The sequence below is a fragment of the Myotis brandtii genome, unplaced genomic scaffold (genome assembly GCF_000412655.1).
Source record: "Myotis brandtii unplaced genomic scaffold, ASM41265v1 scaffold36, whole genome shotgun sequence".
Taxonomy (NCBI): Eukaryota; Metazoa; Chordata; class Mammalia; order Chiroptera; family Vespertilionidae; genus Myotis; species Myotis brandtii.
The window spans coordinates 322,628-345,359 of NW_005363836.1; the positions used below are offsets into that span (position 1 = coordinate 322,628).

Sequence of the window (22,732 nt, forward strand, 5' to 3'; positions counted from 1 at the left end):
ACTCATTTGTGGAATATAATGAACAATATAAACTGATGAACAAAAACAGATCCAGAGACAGAGAAGCGTTGATCAGACCGTCAAACCTCAGAGGGAAGGCAGGGGAGGGTGGGGTTCAGGGGGAGAGATCAACCAAAGGACTTACATGCATGTATATAAGCCTAACCAATGGACACAGACAACAGGGCGGGTGAGGGCATGAGCGAGGGGGGGTGGGCAATGGAGGGATAAGGACACATATGTAATACCTTAATCAATAAAGAAAACACACATATTCACACACAAAAAGTTAATGGACCAGATTTGTCCTGTTGGACATAGTTTGAAAACTCCTGTTATAACTGAAAAGCAATATTTTTTAATTTAAATTTTATTTTTCAGTTGTAATTTACACTCAATATTATTTTGTATTAGTTTTAAGTGTACAGCACAGTGGTTAGGCAATACTAGTATGCTCCCCCCGATATTTTATTGACTGTATTCCCTATGCTATACTTTATATCCCCGTGACTGTTTTGTAACTATCGATTTGTTTGAGAAGCAATATTATTGATGAGTCTGCTGCCTATGAACTGATATGGAGAGAGAAGAGCCGATGGCATTGATTGGTTCAGAAGAGTACATCATGTGGAATTAGAAGAGAAGTCACCATATTAGAGATCCCATTACCTCTAGGTCTTCATTAGAAAACTCAGAATCTACATCTAACTTAATAGTTCTTACATTAGGAAACAGTGACAGACTCTTCCTTTGAGTTTTAGGAACTACTTCATTGAGTACTTCCTAGAGTTCTAGGCAAAGCTGCTTTATATAGATATTTTAAGTTTATTTTCCTTTCATTTGAATATATTATGTATATTTATTACAAGCTTTTTATTCTTCAAAGCTTTTTCCTCCAAGTTTTTTTACAGTATCAATGAGATATAATGAAATACATCATTATGAGTTTAAGCTGTATAGCATAATGGTTTAACATACATATATTATGACATTATTATCTCAATAAGTTTAGTTAGCATCCATCAGATCATATAGATGCAATGAAAAGAAAAAAATTCCCTCATGATGATAACTCTTAGAATTTACTATCTTAACAACTTTCATATATGCCACACAGCAGTAGTAACTGTGGTCATCAAGTTGTACATTAAATTCCTTCCATAGATTTTTAAAGATTATTTTCTACTGATCAGCTTCACATGAAAGACTTCATATTTTTTTGCATACAATCTAATAGATTCGGTGGTTAATCTATAAAAATTGACAGTTTGTTTGATAACATAACGTTCTTTCAATAGGTGAAACCATAACAAATATTCTCCCTAATAATTCCAAATTTCTTCTCATAAAAATGAAATTATTCTCCTGGGTGCGAAAAATAAAGGGATTAAGAAAAGAACTCATAGACACAGACAACAGTATGGTGATTACCAGAGGAAACGGGGGTTGGGAGGAGATAAAAAGGGTAAAGAAGGGATAAATGGTGGTGGGAGGAGACTTAACTTGGGATGGAGTGGTGAACATACAATACAATATTCAGATGATCTATTATAGAATTGTACACCTGAAACCTATATAATTTTAGTAATCAATGTCACCCTAATAAATTCAGTAAAAAAGAAAAATTGAATTATTCTCAGTTGTCTTTTTTTACCTCTAAGATATGTTTTGAAAAGTGAAATTTAACCTCATGACCTCCAAAGCTAAATCTACCAGAGAATGACTCCCAGTAGAGAACCATACTTATGACTAGATTGTAATATGTGTAGGGTTTTTTCAGGCAATAAAGCCAAGAAGGTAAACATGTGTCAAATTATAAGGTTCTTTAAATGCAATGTTGAAGAGCTTAGAACTTTTCCTAAAATAATTTGATATCTGAGCCCAGAAATGACATAATCAAATTATTTTGGGGATTACTCTGTGACAGTGGTAAGTATAGCTTGGAAGGAGGTGGAAGGAGAGGCAGACAAACTAGTGAAGAGGCTGTTACAAAGGCCTGGTTACCATAGTCCAAGAAGTAGGCGGGGCTAAACTAGGAAGTAAGTAGACTAAGAAGTGAAAGGGGCTAAGGGACTCTTCATCTCTTAACCCCTAATTCTAATATTACCTGATATGAAGCCATCTCTGAAATTTGAGTCTGACAGCAAGAATGAAAAAAGAATATACATTCAAGATATATAATCGAGGTAGAATAAGCAGGTGCTTGTAATTGACTAATATGGAGAGTGATCACACAAAGATTTAGAATGGCTTTCAAGTTCCTATTTTATGTTACAAGGAGAATAGTGGTAACATTCATGAAAGAAGTAAGAGACAAGTTCTTTGTACCATTGCTTTATTGAGACACTCAACCCATCCTTTCCTTCTAGGGAAAGCGGGCTCTATCTTCTTACTTTGGCACTGATGGTTCTCCATCCCAAAGAATGAGTCCCTGCTTACAGTGTGAAGGTCCAGTGCTTTACACTGGGGGAACATGGCCTATAATAGTCTGATGGGCAGATAATTCTCTGAACCAGTCTTCTCCATGAGTGAATTGCTCTTGAAAAAGAACTTTCTGTCTCTTCTTTGAGCATTAATGTTAAGCAACCAAAGAACTCAGATCCATTTCATTTTGCCAAAATTTTTTTGAGAAAATACTCTGCTTTTTTCAGAACATGTCAAATACCTAGGTGAATGCTGGTGCATTTTCTTTTCTTGGAATTCCTTTTCTGCCTTCTTTATCTAGTGAACTCTTTATCTCTTAAACCTTAATTCTAGTGTCCCCTGATATGAAGCCATCTCTTGGTAAGGTCCCGAATTGCAAGTTCTCATAGCAGTCTGCCATCTTCTGGGTAGCATGAATCTCAATCATAATAGATAAATACTAGTACATTAATTTCATAATCATTTAATTACTAAATTTTCCAATAGAATGTAAGCTCCTTCAGAGCAGGGTCTATGTTTTGTCAATCCTTTAATTGATACCACACACATAATAAAAACCTCAAAGAATGAAAATAAAAAAAGAATTTCTACCACACACATAATAAAAACCTTATAGTATCCATTATTACTGGTAATTATAAGATTTATGACTGCTCTACTAGGTTGTGAGGTACCTGAAGGCAAAAACCACATCTTAGTCCCAGCCCTTCGCCCAGCACCTAATATGTGCTTAATATATATTAGTTAAATTAATGAAAGAATTATTTGGTTAATTAATTTAAAAGGTTTGATTTACAGAGAATTTGTAAAATGAAGTATCAGTGTGGTACAAAATTAAAGAACTTAGATCATTAACTTGCTATTTTGTCCACAATGATAACAATAATCTGATTAGATTTTTCTTTCTCTTTGTGCAATTAGCTGTTTTGTCACATTAACAGAAAGTTAATCTTTCCTCAATAAAAGTCAGATTCAGAAATATAATTTTTCATGAGAATATGTTGAGAAGCAATGGTTGAATATATGAGTATTTTAAAGCAAGATTTACTTTACATGAATATAATTATCATGAGAAATAATGCAATTAGATTTCAGTGTCTTTTATAGTTCTTTGAAATGAGTTTCATTATGAGGCACATTTCATAATGGTCTCATTTAGAGGAGATTTCTTACCCATTGTTATTTCTATTGTACAGTCTATTACTTCTGATAGCTATCTTATTATATTTGATATCACAACTTCTAAGTGCTGATTGTTATAATCATATTTTAGCATGATAATCTTTATGCCAAATTATATCCATGGAAAAAAATATTTTTAGTTAAAGCCAACCAGAAAACTATCCTAAGTAAAATTTGTTCTTAAAATTGCTATTTTAAATGAACATATGGAGCCGCAAATACACATCATTCCAATTTTTAAATAAAACCTAATTGTATTTCTATGTATTGATAGACACTATCAAAAATATGCCAGTAATGTTGGGTTTAGCATTTCAAATTGTAAGGGAAGAATCTGTGGCAATAACTTTATATAAAAGACAAACTACCTAGTTGAGTCTGAAGCAGATATTATTGTAAGGAGTAATTAAACTTAGAGAAAGGATTTCTGGAGCAATTTTCTTTGAATATGTAATAAATATAAAAGAGAAGAGAAATACAGATTTAAAAAACATTAACATATTTACCTAATTCTTGAAACTCTAAGTAATAAAAGTAAAATAATCCTAAAACACCAATCAGGAAAAATATATGCATTATTTGCAATAGCTAAGATCTGGAAACAGCCCAAGTGCCCATTAGTAGATGAGTGAATAAAAAAAGCTGTGGTACACTTACACAATGAAACGCTATGCAGCTGTAAAAAGAAGGAACTTTGAGACAGCATGGATGGACCTGGAGAATATTATGCTAAGCAAAATAAGCCAGTCAGAGAAAGACAAATATCACATGATCTCACTCATATGTGGAATCTAAGGAACAAAATAAATTGGCCAACAAGATAGAACTACAGACATGGAAGCATGAAACAAACTGACAGATCTTATAGGGAAGGTGGGAAGAAGAGCAGAAAGAGATTAACAAAATAACTTATAAGCATATATGTGTAGCTCATGGACACAAACAATTGACAGGTGAAGACCTGGGGTAGAGTGGGAGATGGGTGGAGGGGGACAAAGAGGAAATAATGGGGGACATCTGTAATATTCTCAACAATAAAATAATTTTTAAAGTAAAAGAAACAATATATATAGGATCAGAGTCATGCTTTCTGAAAAGCAGAAATTATATATATATCAGAAATCACACCAAAATCCACACAATCAATGATTGGAAAACTAAAATATTGAGAAGTTAAATGCAGAAAGTAAAAAAACATAAACCACCCTTAAACTTAAATGATTTATAGAAATGGTTTTTAAATTATGATTAACATATGAAACTGTGCATATACTTTTCTGTATATTTTATATTTTTAAAATTATTTAAAATGTACCTTTGCAGTCAATTTAAATAGTAAGATATTTATTTCTTTGTTAGCTTAGTATTGTCAAAATATTTTAATCAAGATCAGAATTGTTAAAATTATTTGTTTTTTATTTATTTTATTTTTTTGCTTAAAATCTACTAAAACTCACATTATTATACCAGGATTTTTTAACTTTATTTTTATTGTTGACATTGTTATAAACATCCCTATTCCCACCCCACTTTGCCCACATCAACCCAGTCGCCACACTCCCTTCATTCTGGCCATCACCTCACCGTTGTCTGTGTCTATGAGTTATGCATAGATGTTCTTTGGCTAATCCCTTCACTTTCTTTCCTTTTAAAATGTGAGACATAAAAGACCTCTATTTTTGCTTTAGCTCTGCCACCAACAAACCATGTGACACCCTTTATAGATCCCTAATAGTGCAGTAGTGGGAGTGTACTTGGAAGTATGCTTTTGCTACAAGAAACAGAATTCTCAGTAAGTGACTTTTTATTTTTTTTAATTTTTTAATATATTTCATTGATTTTTTACAGAGAGGAAGGGAGAGGGATAGAGAGTTAGAAACATCGATGAGAAACATGGACCAGCTGCCTCCTGCACACCCCCTACTGGGGATGTGCCCACAACCAAGGTACATGCCCTTAACCGGAATCGAACCTGGGACCTTTTAATCCACAGGCCAATGCTTTATCCACTGAGTCAAACCAGTTAGGGCAGTAAGTGACTTTTTAAATAGTAGGTGCATCGTTGCCTATAACAGTCTAAAAGTTAATGGCTTCAGAGTTTGTTTCAAGAGCTTAATGATTTTATCAAAGGCCTGGGCTTTTTCTATTTTTCTCTACTGCTATCCACAGCATGCGGCTTTCAGCCTTGGACTTGTTACCTCATGGTTGCATAGTGTCCACTGCAACTCCAGACATCACATTCTCATCCAACTCTGAACAAAAAGGGGGGACAGGGGAAAAGTTCTCATGTCTCCCTCCCTCTTTTAAATCAAGTTTTTTCCTAGCATCTCCCCCAGTAGATTTCTATTCCTGTTCTAGTCGCCAGAACTGAGTCATACGTTCATGTCCCAGCTGCAGAAAAAGGTTTACCTACTGACAATCTGGCATTTCCAGTTTCGGATGCAGGGCAGGTACTGCTGTCAAGGAAGAAAGGGAAGGAAAATGACAGTTGCCTGGGAAGCCAGCCAGGGCTACCTTGCAGATTATTTTCAAAGGCCTTTATCCTCTAAAGTTCAAATTCTCTGATGTGTTAGTCACCAGGCTCTGTAAGTAATATACATCAGTTAGAGGTCTAACAATCTAAGGCCAAATCTACATAGAAGCACATGAATCAATATTCAGAAAGCTCAATGTGACAAGTAATAGGTTTTTATTGGATGTACAGGAAGAAACAATGTGCCTGAAACACCTGTGTGTGCACTTAAAGGAGTCTCTTTGAAAAGAAACTTCTTGTTGCAGTTCCCTGCTCAGCTATCTGTAGAAGTTTGAAAATAGCTTAACTCTGCTTAAGCACTTTTTCAGTACCATTCTAAAATGTCTTCGTGAGTAAATAATGTAGGTTGCAATATACTCTAGTGAAAATGAGCATCTTCATCGCTGATTGTTTCTCATAACCTTTTGATTGTTCTGCTGCAGTGTAAACTATGAGAATCAGCTTCAGGGATGTAGCTCTCACAGCGATAATTAGCATAGCTCCTGTTTGCATGGTACCTTTTCCCCCACAAAGAACTCAGAAAACCTTACAAGTGCAATTATATCTTGTCTTGAATTAGGAAATGCACAGTGATTTTTGGCCAGTGGGAAAATTTATGTATAAAGTGAATGAATGATTGGTTCTGATTATAAACCCAAGAATACTAGAGAGAGAGGAATGAAATTCAGGCTTCTCCTCAATCTAATTAGACCTTACATTAGAAGGAATTAGTGCAGAATTTGTCTTAGATCTCAATTTGCTGTTCTTAAGGTTCTGTTTTGTGTGTTTTTTTTTTAATTTTACTTTAATCTATGTCTCTGAACAAGTATATCTTACTGTATGAACTAGACATATTCTTGGGAGATTACTTGAGTTTATTTCTTCATACAGAATCTTTTTTTCATGCTGTGAATTAAATTAAAGATAAGTAATTAGAGGAAAGAAAATGTTTTCAATAAGACATCACAAAAATCAATTTAAAGCTTTAAATGTTAAGTTTTTAAAAGGAAAAAGCATTTCCAAAGCAAATACTCATATTTGTGATAGTTTGATGTCACATATTATATATTCTAAATGTTCATTATAATAAATTAAATGCTATAAAAAAGTAACATCTTAATTGAGAAATATTAACATACTTGTCTAAAAAAATTGCCTTTCCAATATTTTTTGACAAAATACTCTCTGTTTAGTTTGGTTACATGCCCTTCTGGAAGATTCCAGGAAGCCAGGTTAGCCTTTTGTCGCTGTTGTTCTTAGGAAGAAGAGGAATTGAAGTGATAGGGAGTACACAAAAATAATAGCTGTGGCATTGGTTTTAAGGTACAGTAATAAAATTGTTATATAAAAAAATCTGATCATAGCAATTATGTTTATCTGCCATTGGATAAGAAATTTTTAATATTTCCTGGTGTCTAAAGATGATACGTTTATGGTTTTTCAACATGAAGTATGCTAGCATTTGCATTTTTAAAGAATGTCAATTAGGCATTCTAGTCTTGGGTATCTGTGCTATACAGAAAAAATTATTTCAAAAATTTATAATGTGAGATTCATCTCCAGAGAGATTATTAACAAGGGAAGAACATGATAATATGGTAAAATTGGCATGTCTAAGTTACAAAATGTAAATGTCCATTAGACATAGGTCACAGATTAAACAAAGTGAAAAGATAATATATTCTTTCTCTAAGTTTCAATAAGAAAAATGCATTGGACCATAACAGCAAAAATGAGTTTTCCTATCCTTGTACCATGTATCGTCACTAATTAGAGAGAGTATTCAAGCACATTTGAAAGACAAGTTAAAAGCTGGAATGCATGAGCTCATAATGCACAAGCCCGTGCCGAAAATTTGTAGGATCCCGCGAGAGTCAGTAAACCCAAGTTACTGCACTGGGAATTTATGGGCAAACAATAGTCCTGCCAACTCTATGTGGCTTCAGAGGTAATTGTACATTTAAATACATAAAATCTCTGAGTCTGATAAAAAGACAAAATCATAGATTGTATAATTTTATTAAAGTGACAGATGAACCTAGATATGCATTATTTTCCATCATTGTTCCAACTGGAATCTTTTTCCAGATTTTCAATTGGATAGATGCTAGAAAGTAATAGCATGCTAGTAGGGGCTGATATTCATAAATGCAATTGAATGACAGTGTTAAAAAAAATGTTCCTGAATCCCAGTAACATGTACCCTAAAAAATGGGAATTTCAAATAGAATAGAAATAGTTATTATTGGCAATTCCCTAATAATAACTATCCTCAGTCCTTAATTTATCTGTCATATTTGTATTCAAGGATTTGAAAACCTAAAGATTCTTAGGGGTCAATCTTATAACATAAACCCATAAAGTCATCTCGGGTTTTAAGGACTGATGTGAAATGTTAAGGACTGATGTGACCAGAGGTTGGGAAACTATGTCTGTGGTTCAAGTCTGGCATCCCTGTTTTTGTAAACAAAGCTTTATTGGAACACTGGAGGCCCGATGCACAAAATTAATGCAAGGGGCTCGGCTCCCACCACCATGGAAGCTGCCTCCGCCTCAGCCCTGCCGCCACGGCTTCATCCTAAAGGTCTTCTGGGAGGACGTCCAGAAGGACATCTGGAAGGATGTCTGGTCTAATTAGCATATTGCGCTTTTATTATTATAGGTAGCCATGCCCATTTGTTAACATAGCATTTGTGGCTACTTTTGTGCTACAGCAGAACTGAGACAGAGATCATATGGACAGCAGATTCTGAAACACTTCCTATCTGGCCCTTTACAATAAAAGTTTGCTAACTCCTCTTAGACTAGAGTGAGCTGTAGACCACATACTTTTCATAAAAACAGTCAGATCTAATCAATGGTCAAGCAAACAAATCAGGCCAGATTTAGATGGAGATGATCCCATGTCAGCTGTCACTAACTTTCTGTGTGACCTCACGCAAGTGACCAGTTCTCCTGTCCCTAAGAAATGAGCATTTCCTTTCTGAGGCTGCCAGAGCAATGAATTATGCTCTGAATAATGCCAGAGCAAACACCAATGTGGTCTTAATTTATTTTTAAATATATTTTTATTGATTTCAGAGAGGAAAGAAGAGGGAGAGAAAGATAGAAACATCAATGATGAGAGAATCATTGATCAGCTGCCCCCTGAAACCTTCACACTGATGATCAAGCCCGCAATCAGGCATGTGCCCTGACCTGGAATCGAACTGTACCTTCTGCCAGGCCCAACATGGTCTTTAAAGGGAATGTAAAAATCAGGCCAGGGTGTCATGTCCAAAAAAAGTCAAAAATGCAAGGAAAGCCTGAAGTGAATATTGGGAGCTGAGGTGACAGGAAATTCTAACAGGTCAGAATTTCAAGCAGACAAAGGAATGTGATCTGATGGAATTTAAATACTCAGAATAAGATGCTTAAGTACACGTAGGCCCATGTTTCCATGACCAAGTATGTACAGGATTTCATGGACTGGAATGGACAAGAATTCAATTTCATCATCTTCAAAAAGAAGTTTTTCAAACTGTGGTCCTAGTCTAAGAAATATACTAGAGGAAAGTAAAGAAAAATGTCTTTGGTCACATAAACAGGAAATATCTCTGAAATGTTTCCATCTGTTAGAGAATCACAATAGACATTTGTATATTTTATCTGAGAAGTCCTGCCAATTAGAAATCTAACTCTTTTTTTTTCCAAAATGTCCTGGCGATTTGAATTTTTTTTAACTCAAGCAACACCTATAATTCCTTAGGAGAACTTTAGGAAACTCTGACTTAGACAATTTCTTAAGTTATTTCCAAATTTGAAAGAAGCATTCCCGAAGTATTTTAGTAGTTAACCCTTACAGAGCACTTACCATGTGTCCAGCACTATTTATGTGCTTTACCTATACTATCTTAATCATCACAATAATCCTGTGATGTAGGGATTCTTATTAGCATCCCCATATTACATATAAGAAAACTAAGGTGCAAAAGTATCTTTTAATTTGTTCCAAGTCAAATAACTAGTGAGTGGTAGAACTGGGATTCAGACCCAGGTAGTCTGAATCCAGACTCCATGTCCTTAACTTCTCTGCACACATAATTTTATTGCGATATTTCAGGTATTCAGAGAAGTGAAAAACATACCTAAGCATTTCACTTAATATTTATTTTATTATTTGAATTTCTAAAAAACATATTATTGGAAATGTCAGAAAGTTAACTTACCAGAAGATGTAGGTATCCAGGAACTGGTGACCCTCAGACTTATCTACCTTTATCCATCATGCATATTCCACAGTACTTGAACAAATGTATATTCGTTATAGTTTTCATTAAAACTCTAATGAACAAAATGAAATGAAAAATATCAGGATATCTCCATGGCAACTGTTAATTAATTGTAGAGGCCTGACAGAAATGTAGTGGTGTTTCTTTTGTAAATATTCTAGTATTCAGACTTCTCACTGGTAAAGAATAATTCATGTATGCATATATGAATATCTTCATTAAACAAACAGTGATTGGGAAGCTATTTATGGTGTGAATAAGATTGGCAAGTTACTTGCCCTCATGGTGCTTAAATCTAGCAGGGGGAAATTAGTGGACAAGAATTCAATTTCATCATCTTCAAAAAGATGGGAAGTTAGTTAGCTAACATATAAACATATGATATTTTTCAGTGGTAAAGGTTAAGAAGAAAATGAAACAGGCTAAAAATATACAAAGTGAAGACAGAAAAAAGACTTTAGTTTGGATAGTGGGGATGGACTATCTTAAAAGGAAACATGAGCTGAGATGAGAAAAAAGGTATTAACTCTGATATTTATGGGAAAAGAACATGATGGGCAGGAGAGATAGCAATGATAACAGTAACAATCAAATTTTACGCATTTCTACCATTTTACATATATAATATGACCATAGGTCAGTAAACTTTATTAAATACAACCAATTGTATTAGAATTTCTCAAGTAGATAATGAGGTAAACTTACAAATCAGCAAGATATTAGGTTTGGCTAGATAAAGGTCAAATTTTCACCATTACTGACTGAGGGCATGGCCCAAATTTGTGACCAAGTCTTAATATTTGCTCGCTGACCTATGGTGGCTATCCCGTCTTCAAGGCCAGTCATTTATAAGGGGAAATCACACCCGTTGGATCTCTGTGGGGACAAAAAGATAGGACCTGATCCACATGTGCTTGCTGTAAGGAACTAGGTTGCAAAGTCAAATGTGTGCATCTCTCCAGAAGGCTGGCTTGAATTGCATAAGGACAGGCCACATGGGAATCCACCTAGCAGGGTGGTAAACAAATGGAGATAGAAAGGTCACCTCCTCCTAACCAGTAAAGTGAGGTGATCAAGGCCTGAAGTTTTTCTCTAGCAAAATGGATCACAGCTCAAGGTGGTTTTGCCCCCTCACCCCAACCCAGGGCACATTTGAAAATATCTGGAGATATTTGGTTGTGAAATTAGGGATGGTGCTACTCCTGTCTGGTAGGTAGAGCCCTTAGATGCTGCTAGCCATCCTATGGTGCACAAAATCATTACACCCCAGAAGTCCCCTTATCCAGCCATGAGGGTAGGACAACAGGGTTTCCTGCAACGAAGTCCATGGGGAATTTTTAGAGTTACTATGGAGCAAAATATTTTATTTTACTTCCTTTGAGGACACGTGTTAATATTGTACTCTTATTATTTTCATTGTTTCTTTTCATATGTGCAAATACATGTGATTCACAGAGCAAGGTTCTACAAAACCCAGCTGAAATGTCACCTCTTCTTGAAGTTTCCCGTAATTACTCAACTGCTAGGTGTTCTTTTTTTTTTTAGCTCCTATGGCAATCTATACATACTTTTATCCCAGCACTTATCACCCTGTGAAGTAACTATTCATTTAAAGGTCATTCCCATTTGGAAAATAAGTCTTTCAGAGTGCAGACTGTGTGGGATGTGGTAAACATTCTACAAAGCTCACACTAAGACCCTGTATTAAAGAAGTAATCAGTCAAAATGTCAATAGTTCCGCAGTTGGGAAACACCGAGTCCCAGAAATCTTTGTAACTGCAATATCCACATGGTACCTGCCATAACAATCACGAACTGAGTGAATGAATGCTCAGAAAAGGACACTACTACCATAAAAATGCCATGAGTTCTATTTTATTTATCTGGCAAAGCTTTACTTATTTGTATCCTGAGGGAATTAAAAACGTATTTCATATGTTCATCTGAAAGGAACATTTTTTGGACAATTTGACAGAATGATTATAGTTTAGCAGCTAGCACATGATCAAGAAAAGCAATAGGCTATGTTACAGACTGGATAAAATCTTGGGGTAAAAACAGTCCATTTGAAAGGTGTGAAACATAAGAAATAATATTGAATGACATCTTCAAAAACAAAAGTAAAAATGTGGTAATCTTAAAGATATAAAGACATATTGGACAGATAACTTCAAAAACAGAAGTGAGAATGTAATGATGAAAGGAAACTTTGGTGATAAACAATGATGGAAACTAAGAGCATAAAAAATAAAATGAGATAAAATTAAAATAGAAGAAAATATATTTTAAGTAACTTAAGCTTCAGAAAATAGTTCAGAACACCTCATGGGACAGAAAACTTTCTTGGTGTACCAGAACAAGAAAAAGAAAAAATGTTGCCCATTCAAAAGAATGGAAAAGGGATGGTAGGAAGCTAGAGTTTACATTTATAAGTAGTTCCCTAGGTATGAATTTATGAAGCACAGTTTTCAAAGGCAGTAGCCTAAAACTAAAAAGAAAAAGGCTTAGTAGTGGCATAGAGGTTACCTATCTTCCCACGAAAGGAATCACACTTGAACAACAGTAATAGAAATGTAAAAAATAATCACTTTTTTCTACACTGTCTTAGAGACCCACACTAGAGAATAGTGTTCAACCCTGAGTGCCACCTGGTCATCAGAGGTTCTGTGATCTAAATGGTGTCACAATTCTGTTGTTGCCAGGCAAGATAGCCCCAGATAATATATTAACAAATAAGCCTAGATGTGTTCCATAATTCTTTATTTACAATAATATGAGTGCCAGATTTGAACCTGGTCTTGTTTTGGAAGAGAAACACTGAGAATTTTTACTAAGTCTAAATTAAGATGATCAGGTGTTTAGGGGGTTGAAAATCCTATCACACAAGGGATGAGTAAGAGATCACTAATATTTAACCTAGAAAAGAGGTAAATCCTTTAACGAATGCAATTTGCTTTAGGATACCCAAGTACAAGGTGTAACTCATTTATTCATTTAATAAAATTAATTTTGTCTTGGTCATCAATCACTAGAACTAGGGGAAAAACTCTGCTCTCAAGTTTATACAATATCCTCTTAGGAGACCGTGAGAACCACCAAGTTCATAGAATCCAGAAAATTGTGCAAGGGCCTCTGGTCTTCAGGTCATGGTGGTTCTCACTAGAATATTTGTTGCCTAAGGCCACAGGGTCAAGTCACATGCAGGTGGCTCTGCTACCCCTGTGCTCATTTCTCACTCACTTGCCACGCTTGGCCACTGGATCCTTCTCCTTGATTTCCAAGGCCTTGATGCTCATTGTTTGCTTGTTGCTAGAAACAAGATTTGCAAGAATTTGCCATTCTTTAATGTTTCCAGGCTCAGAAGAAAATCTAATTTTCTCTTCATGTGGCCCAGTCACTTTTCCCACTAGATGCTCTATTCAGTGGCGTAGATTTGGCAGGAGGCGAGGCAGATGTTCTCTTAGATGTTGCCCACAAGGTTGCACAACCTCTGGATGGCTGGATGGCTGAATGGCTGGCAGTCCCTCTGAGCATCTTAAAGCGTATTTTAAGATCTGGTGGAGAAAGGAGGCATGTACACATGAAAAAACTAATAATTCAAGAAATTAAGTGGTAAATATCAAATAAACCTTGGAAAAGGAAGCAAATGGTATGTGTATTTTAAAAAGGAGATATAATTTTTAGGTGGAGTAGACAAGAAATATTCCACTTATTTTTTAAATATTTATTTCCAGTCAAGACTTTTATCTGAGCTCTTTTCTCTCTCTACCTCTCTCTCTCTCTCTCTCTCTCTCTCTCTCCTTCCCTCCCTCATACCCGCCCTCCCTTTTTCTCAAACACACACACACACACACACACACACACACACACACACACATTTTCCCTAATAAAGGTCTGTCACATTCACTTCAAAGTCACTATAGTATTTTAAATAGCATTCACTATAGCCAACCTATCTCCACCTTAAATCCACTCCATTCCAATATCCCCACAACTGCTACTCAATCAAGAAATTATCTTTAATTTTTCCTCTTTTTTACCTCCCACATCCAATCGGTCATCGTCATTACCACATTGTTTTCAGGGCCATTTTTTATTTAGCCTCTTTGCTAGCACATCCTCTCCCCATTATCCACACCATTCCAAGCTACTGGAGTGAGCTTTATAAAATACAAGTCTGGTAACTCTTTCCTCTCTAAATTTTAAAGGTTTTATTGCCTTTAAACTAAAATTCAAATTCCTTGGCCTGACATGTATGACCTTATGATCTAGCCCTTTCCTACATTTTATTCCTGATTTCTTATTATTTGTCTCATTTTTTATTATTTCTTACTATTGTTACTTACCTGCTGTTTCTGAAATAGGCTATGATCTTTTAACAAGTCACTTCAGTCCTACCTTTGATCAAAACCTTTCAATGACCCTCCATCTTACTCAGAATCAAAGCCAATGTCTCTATTGGGCTGTGAAGACGCGCTTCTATCTAACTCATCATTATTATCTCCTTACTCTCCCTCTCCCTCACTCTGCCTCAGCCACACTACTCTCCTGGGATGTCTTCAAGCAATTAATATGTCCCTGCTTTAGAGTCGATGCACTGGCATGCTCCTTCATTTCTTTTAAGCCTCGGCTCAAATTTTGTCCTTTTGAGTAATACCTACCTGACCCCCCCCTATTAAAAATTGCAATCCTCCATGTAAATTCTTCCTGTGTGCCTTGACTATTTGAGTTTTCTCCATAGCATTTATAACATTCTAGTATATTATTTTATTTTACTTAACATTAATTGTAATCCCTCTCCCCGCCCCCCACCACTGCAATATAACGTCCTTTTGGGCAGGAGTTTTTGTCTCGTTTATTCACTGCTGTACCCACACCTCAGAAGATTGTCTGGTACATGATCTTTCAATAATAGTTGCTGGGTGAATAAAGGGTACACACAGATTTGCATTTTGGAGTACCTGACAGTGTCTGGATTACACTAGTATTTCCTTTAATGCTCATAAAAGCCCTGTAAGATAATTGCTATATCCATTCTAAAGATGAAGGCACTAAAATTTCTAAGATTTGAGTCAATGATGTCTCCAGAATTTCTGTGTAGTCAGCATATATAAGGACAGCATTCTGGTCAGTGGAGAAGTAAATACACTCAGAAATACACTATCTTTTCTTATGTTGCATGTTGTACTTAGAGTGGCTTGAGATACGCTGATGCATATAGCATGTGCTAAGGTATCTCTAACCTTTGGCAGCATCTCTTGCCCAAGGTTCTGCAATTATTCAGAGCATCCAAGCCAATATGTTTAGGAGACAGTGAATATAACGTTTGTCTGTAGCAGAAGTTCATGTAGGGAAATAGAAAATGACAAGATTGATGGTGCTATTGTGTCTATATTGTGGCTTTTTAGAATGCTCTGCTAGGAATTGAGCTATCATTGGTTCCCAAACCTGTGGTGACGTAAAAATATAGTTGTTCGAAACTATACCTCCTACTGGTGTAGATGTTCAACAAGCTTCCCAGGTTTTTATAAAGCAGCCAACCCTGTACTCTAACTAGACTGGCATTTGGGAACACGGTAAACTACTAAAGGTTTTCAGGTGGCAGTTTGCATAGGTTACTGTTATTTGCAGTTTAATTCTTGCTGGGAAGCACCCCTGTTGCTGTGCACTGTACAAACAGGGAAATCTAACAGGGAGGTGGGTGAGGTGTTCTGGAGTAATGTGTCATGCTTTGCCTCACAATGGTATTTTTCTCCCTCTGTTACAGGTCAATGCACAAACTGGCCCAGCTGGAAAGACTTGACCTAGGAAATAATGAATTCAGTGAGCTGGTAAGCGAATGCATTTTCTAAACTTGATAAATACACCCCAGGAGATTTTTTTCTTTGTCTTTGTAGCTCCAGGTATCAAATCAGCAAGAGTACATTTGCATTTGCTAAATATAGAACCAAAATAAAATCTGGGGATTAAAATAATTGTTTGGCTCTATAGTAAGCCACAGAGAACTGGATAATATTAGGATTCACTACAACAAGGGGGATAAGCAGAGGCAGTTTGACAGTTTTGAGCACCAGCTATGTGGCAGGCACCATGTTCCGTGTGTGACAAAGGTTATCTCATTTCCTCCCGCTTTGACATGTCGCCATGGTAACTTTATGGAAATGAGCTCAAAGTGGTCACCAACTTACATGGCTTTAATGTGGTTTAACAGGAGTTAAACCAAGACTTAACTCAAAATCTAAACCTTGAAAACTTCTGCCTTAGAGGCTTCTTAGTGGAGAGGAGACGTCAATTGTCTTCTATTTCTAATTGTACTGAGAGTATCTTTCTAGTGAACACATGTTACAACCTCACTACGATCAAATATGACAGAATTCGGATTTCTCCTTTCAGGCTTAAGTGTCCTTTAAAATTTGCCTGAAGACTAAAGTCTCAAATGCAAATTAGAAAGCAAATACTCCTTTGCAAGCACACTCAGCTTTCTATTTCAGAAGTCTTCCACTTGAACATCTTCAAATATCAAAAATCCAATTCATCTAAAATGTATTTTAATTATTTATAAGTTAAAACAGTTAAGTAATCGGCTTTCCTCTCCCAGCTATGTTGCTAGCGATGTGACCATGTGTGAATTACTGAACCTCTCTAAGCCTCATTTTCCTCTTCTATAAAGTGGAGATTATAATGATTCCTCCCTTACAGGGCTTGTGTAAGAATTAAATGAGATAATGTAGGTGCCGGACCTGGAAAATGTGATTCTCAGTAAATCTAATGTACAGGGGTGTCGGTGTAAATTACACTGCATGTTGAATGAGCAAAAAAATTAACTTTTTTTTTCTTTAACCATAACTGATCTGATCATTATCCCACAGTCGATTAGCTGTTTGTGGAAGGTAAAAAAGTACTTTTACTCTTGTGTGATTAAAAGTTTAATCTTCTTTAAAGGTTACATGGTTCCTCTCAGTGGTCGGCAAACTGCGGCTCGAGAGCCACATGCGGCTCTTTGGCCTCTTGAGTGTGGCTCTTCCACAAAATACCGACTTCTGTGCATGGGCCATGAAGTTTCAATCACACTGTATGTGCGCACCCACACGTGGTATTTTGTGGAAGAGACACACTCAAGGGGCCAAAGAGCTGCGGTTTGCCGACCACTGCTCTAGGTTGTGCTCATCTTCTTTGCATAGCATTTCTGTCTCTCGTGTATACTCTCGCCTTCCCTGCTTTTCTCCTTAAGATGGAATTGGATATGTGGGAGGGTGGCCGCACTTCTCTCTGACCTGAGGAAAGGGACTCTCCTGGCCTTGGGCTGGTTTTCAGAAGCACGCTGGCAGCACATGCTCTGGGCTGCTGTCTGCAGCTGGGCCTGCCTCCCGTGTTAAATCTGTAGTTCTGAACCAGTCGTCACTTCTTTGGGCTCCGGCGATATTCCCTTTGGGCTCAGGAGATATCTCCATCTTGCTGGACCTGCCACCACTCAGCTCTCACTGGCTATAGATACATGAGTCTCTGCCCTGTCTTCCTTCCAGCATCAGGCTTGGCAGTTCATCTCCTGGTTTCTGTTGTGAGGGTTCTTCAACAACCATAACCCCTATAGCAGCCCCATAGCCAGTAGACATAGACTCTAAGTGTCTACATGATGTGCAACCTGAGAGAGGCCAAGGACAAATAAAGTGCAGAGCCTCCCTCTGCCTGCTGCATCTCATTGTCAAGTTTGTCCTGCTTTGCACGCTCTCAACATTGTTATAGGGCAGCCTGGATGGTCAATAACAGATAGTGGCAAAACTAGTTAATACTGGTAGCTTTAAAATTAGTCCTTAGGAAGATGGGATTTGCCCATACTTTTATGAAGAGCTGTAGCTTGGCCTAGTAGTTGAGAAACCATAGACAGTGGATCATGACAACTGAGATTTGACTCTCAACTCCATCTCCGGCTAGGTGGGTTCCTTTGGGTTTGTAGCTCACTCTCTCTCATCAACATCCTCTTTACTAAAACAAGGATCTCACTCTCATCTCTTTTGTAGGCTTTTTGAGAGAATTTCATGCATAATACTCTATAATAAACACTTAATATGTGTTTCAGTGAATTTTAATTTCATCAGGTGTATCATTTTGCAAGCCTTTCATTTGTATAGTTTGTGAATAAATCTTTTATTATAAACTAGAGGCTCAGTGCATGAAATTCGTGTATGGGTAGGGTCCCTAGCAGCTGCTATCTGCCAGCCGGGGCCTTCCTTTGTTCCACGCCACCCCCTGGTGGTCAGCGCACGTCAGAGTGAGCGAGTGAACTCCTGGTAGGTCAAACTCCAGAGGGGACACTTTGCATATTAGGCTTTTATAGAGAGAGAGATATTTGGAAACAGAGATGAATATTTATTTTTTTGAAAATAGACTTACTAAAAGTAAATTTAAAATATATTTTTTTTATCTTACACTTTATAGTATCTAAGAAATCATCCAAGCAGAAACATTTATTTTTTACTTTTGAACTCCCAATATTCCATAATGGTCACAAAGCAGTCTCTTCTTAATTTTTTTTCAGTTACCCCAGGGCACTTAATGTGATAATACACAGTTATTTGTAGGAGTGGGGGAAGTATAATTATGGAACTTCACATTCCTAATGTTATTCACTTTTAATCAAATGTCTGGCTTTTATTAGTCCTATGTGTGGGACTATTATTTCTCTGACAATACAACCTTTAATGAAAAAAATAAGAGAATTTTCTATGATAAGAGGCCTCGGGAAATAATGTAATATGAAAGAAAGAGGATTAAATTCTATTCTACAGCTAGATGTTGACACCCAGGAGATTACTATTAGGTGATTCATTTGTGTGACATGGTAATGAGACCGATGTGGAGAGAAAAATGACAATAAGTAACTTTTAAAAACCTTAGAATGTGAAAGCCTAATAAGAACAAAAATTTACTTGCTTAAAAATCAATATAAATATCCCAAATGAGATTCAAAGTTGAAATATCTATTAATGGATGCTCCTTTTATAATGAAAATTTCTAAACAGAAGGTATTATTTTATGTTTCTAACAGTAGTAACCACCAAAAAATGCTGGGCAAACTTCTAGGGACATAATAGGTTATTAATGTTGGGGTGGGGTTTTTTAATATATTTTTATTGATTTCAGAGAGGAAAGGAGAGGAAGAGAGAAAGAAACATCAATAATGAAAGAGAATCATTGATCAGCTGTCTCCTACATACTCCACCTTGGGGATCAAGCCCACAACCTGGGCATATACCCTGACTGGGAATAAGTCGTGACCTCCTGGTTCATAGGTTGATACTCAACCACTGAGCCATGTCAGCGGGGCAATGTTTGGGTGATTGTTGTTGTTTTCTAATTATTTCTTTTAAGCCTTGTTTTTTTTTGTTGTTTTTTCAATATAAAATTAATAAATGAATAGTTTTCAAATTTCAGAAGTTTTTTAAAAAGTATAAAATGATAGTAAAAGTCATCCACAACCTCATGTCCTTATATGATCAAAATTAATATTTTTCTAGTGTCTTCTTCATGCCCCTCCCCCTCGTTTTCTTTTAATGAGATCAAATGTGTATTATTTGGAGCCAGGTCAGAGAAGGGACACTATTAGGTTGATTTGTGGAATTGGATCACATCAATCCTTAAAATCCTCTGTGTACTGTCACATAATGATTCAGATCTTCCCAGAGTCATAGAATGGTCAGGGCCACTAAAACAGATTCAGTAGTTGTCACAGGGCCCAAAAACCCTATGGTAGGTATAGATTTCAGGTATATAGAGATCTATCCAGTGAACTGAGTCCCTATTGTCCTGAACTGGTGGAGGAAATAATGGAGCCCCGAAAAGCAAATCACCACGAATGAGAAGAATATAGAGCAGACTGAGCAGCAGAGCCTGGAGGGTGATGGGATCAGTAGGTGGATCCAGAACCAACGTGAAGCCCTACTGACCATCCCTCTAATTCAGCCCCAGCTTCTTAGCTCCCAGCCTCTCTCACTACCTCGCTGCTCCCCTTCCTGCACTGGTCTGGACATTTGTTTTTCATATGAATTTTAGAATTAGTTTATCAAGTTTTTCAAAAAAAATTCTTGTAATTTGATTAGAAATGCATTGATTCTATTAGATTCTATAAATCAAATTTGATTGGATTGAAAATGGAAAATTTTAAGATATTGATTTTCATTCAAAACCAACATGACATATCTCAATTTGTTTGTCTATTTCAATCTTTCAGCTAAGTTTCAAAAGTTTCTTCAAAAAAAGTTTTACACATTTTTAGTTTAGCCCTAAGTACCTATATTTCTGTTGTAGTTATCAGTATACTTTTCAAAGGTTATAGTCTCCAACTGTTTTGTTGCAGGTGTACAGTAATCCATTTGATTTTTTGTTTTTTGCTTATATCCAGCTACCTATTAAACTCTACTAATAACATGAATAAATGCCTTAGATTCTTTAGATTATTCTGTGTAGTGAATCAAAAGTCTGTGAATAGTTGAATAGAAGTAATTGTTATTGTCTGATTCCCGATTTTAATGGAAATTTACTTAATGTTTTGTTATTAAGAATATTCTTTACTATTAGTTTGGGTTAGCTTCAGGATTTATCTTCCTATTTCTAAATTACTAAGACAATTTATCATAAGGAGATGCCAAGCTCTATAAAAAGCTTTTTGATGTTTATCGAGGTAATAACATTTTTTCTCCTTGAATCTATTAACGCTGTGAATTATATAGAAACAGTTTCTAATGTAAGACCACCTTTGAATCTCTGAAATAGATCCAACATGATTATGATATAACAATGACAATGACCATCTATATAAACAGTATGCAGTTCAAGCCTATCTAGGATTTTTAAAAATCCTTGCTCATATGTGAGATTTGTATACATTATTCTTGTGTATTTTCTCTACCTGTGATTTTATGTTTCTCATCAGTTTTGAAAAATTATCAGTCCTTATCTCCTCAAATGTTGCCTTTTACCTATATGTTCTGTCTTTCCTGCTGGAATTTGGATTAAATATGAATATGAGCATGATATGTGATCTTAAAATTCTATTTTATTAATTAATTTATGTTTTTTTCTGAAAAAGTAATCAGATAGGTGATAATTTTTAAATGTTTATTTTGTATCATTAAAGAAAGCATCTTGGCCTCTCTACCAAACATACTCATTCCTCAGAATTTGAAGCAGAATGGTGAGATCATTTTAAGAGTATTTTAACTCCTTGAACTATTTAATGTACCAATTACTGACAGATATTTCTTAATTATAGGCTACTCAAATTCTGCATTAAAAAAAACAAAATATAAATTGTAATAAACAAATACCTAAGTGATAGCAACAAAAATATTTAAAGAGTAAAAAGAGTTATTTCACATGATAAAAAAAAAACAAACATTTAAGCCTTGGCTGGTTTGGCTCAGTAGATGGAGCATCAGCCTGCGGACTGAAGGAACCTGGGTTCAATTCTGGTCTAGGGCACATGCCCGGGTTGCAGGCTCAATCCCAAGTGGGGAGCATGCAGGAGGCAGCCAATCAATGATTCTCTCTCATCATTGATGTTTCTATATAACTCTCTCCCTCTTCCTTCCTTTCTGAAATCAATCAATAAATAAATAATTTTAAGTTTTTAAAAAACACAATGCAAAGATGGATTGGATTTAAAAGTTCAAAGAACTCATCAGGAAATGCTCAGTAAGTCTACAGACCACTAGAAGCAAGAATTTCTAACCTTAGTATTCAAAATGAATTAATTTTGGTTGACATTCTTCACTTTATTTCATAGAGTCCAACAAAAAATTCAAATAGATAAATAAAGAATGGAGAAACTCTGAGAAGAAATACCAACAATTGCATAGATTATCTGCTTGGACTATACAAATACTACCAATGTGCTTTCATAGAAATTTAAAACAATTAATACTTATGCTAATGTTTTAACTTGTATCTACAATTAATTTGAATTTAATTAAGAATTTAATTTAAGAATTAAACTCATTCTACTAAAAAGTGTAGCTACCAATCGTTTCAGCTCCCTAGTTTGCCCAGGGTAGACTCATTTTTAATTACCTGGGATGCATGTATACCTGAGGCAAACACTTTATTTACATACTAGAGGCCCGGTGCACAAAAATTTGAATTTAATTTAATTAAACTCATTCTACTAAAAAGTGTAGCTACCAATCGTTTCAGCTCCCTAGTTTGCCCAGGGTAGACTCATTTTTAATAATCTGGGATGCATGTATACCTGAGGCAAACACTTTATTTACATACTAGAGGCCCGGTGCACAAAAATTTGTGCACTCGGGGGGGGGGGGGGGGGAGGGGGGGCCCCCAGCCCGGCCTG

The 22,732-nt window shown here is 36.0% G+C and overlaps 1 protein-coding gene across 7 annotated transcripts in view; it reads left to right on the forward strand.

Annotated features, from left to right (window-relative positions):
* LRRC7 (leucine rich repeat containing 7) overlaps positions 1 to 22,732 on the forward strand; it is a 498,579-nt gene that overhangs the window by 295,590 nt on the left and 180,257 nt on the right. For all 7 annotated transcript variants that reach the window (XM_005871895.2, XM_014544330.1, XM_014544332.1 and 4 more), the window contains exon 8: positions 16,157 to 16,220. In XM_005871895.2, coding sequence (XP_005871957.1) covers positions 16,157 to 16,220 — 64 coding nt within the window. The remainder of the gene's footprint in view (positions 1 to 16,156; positions 16,221 to 22,732) is intronic.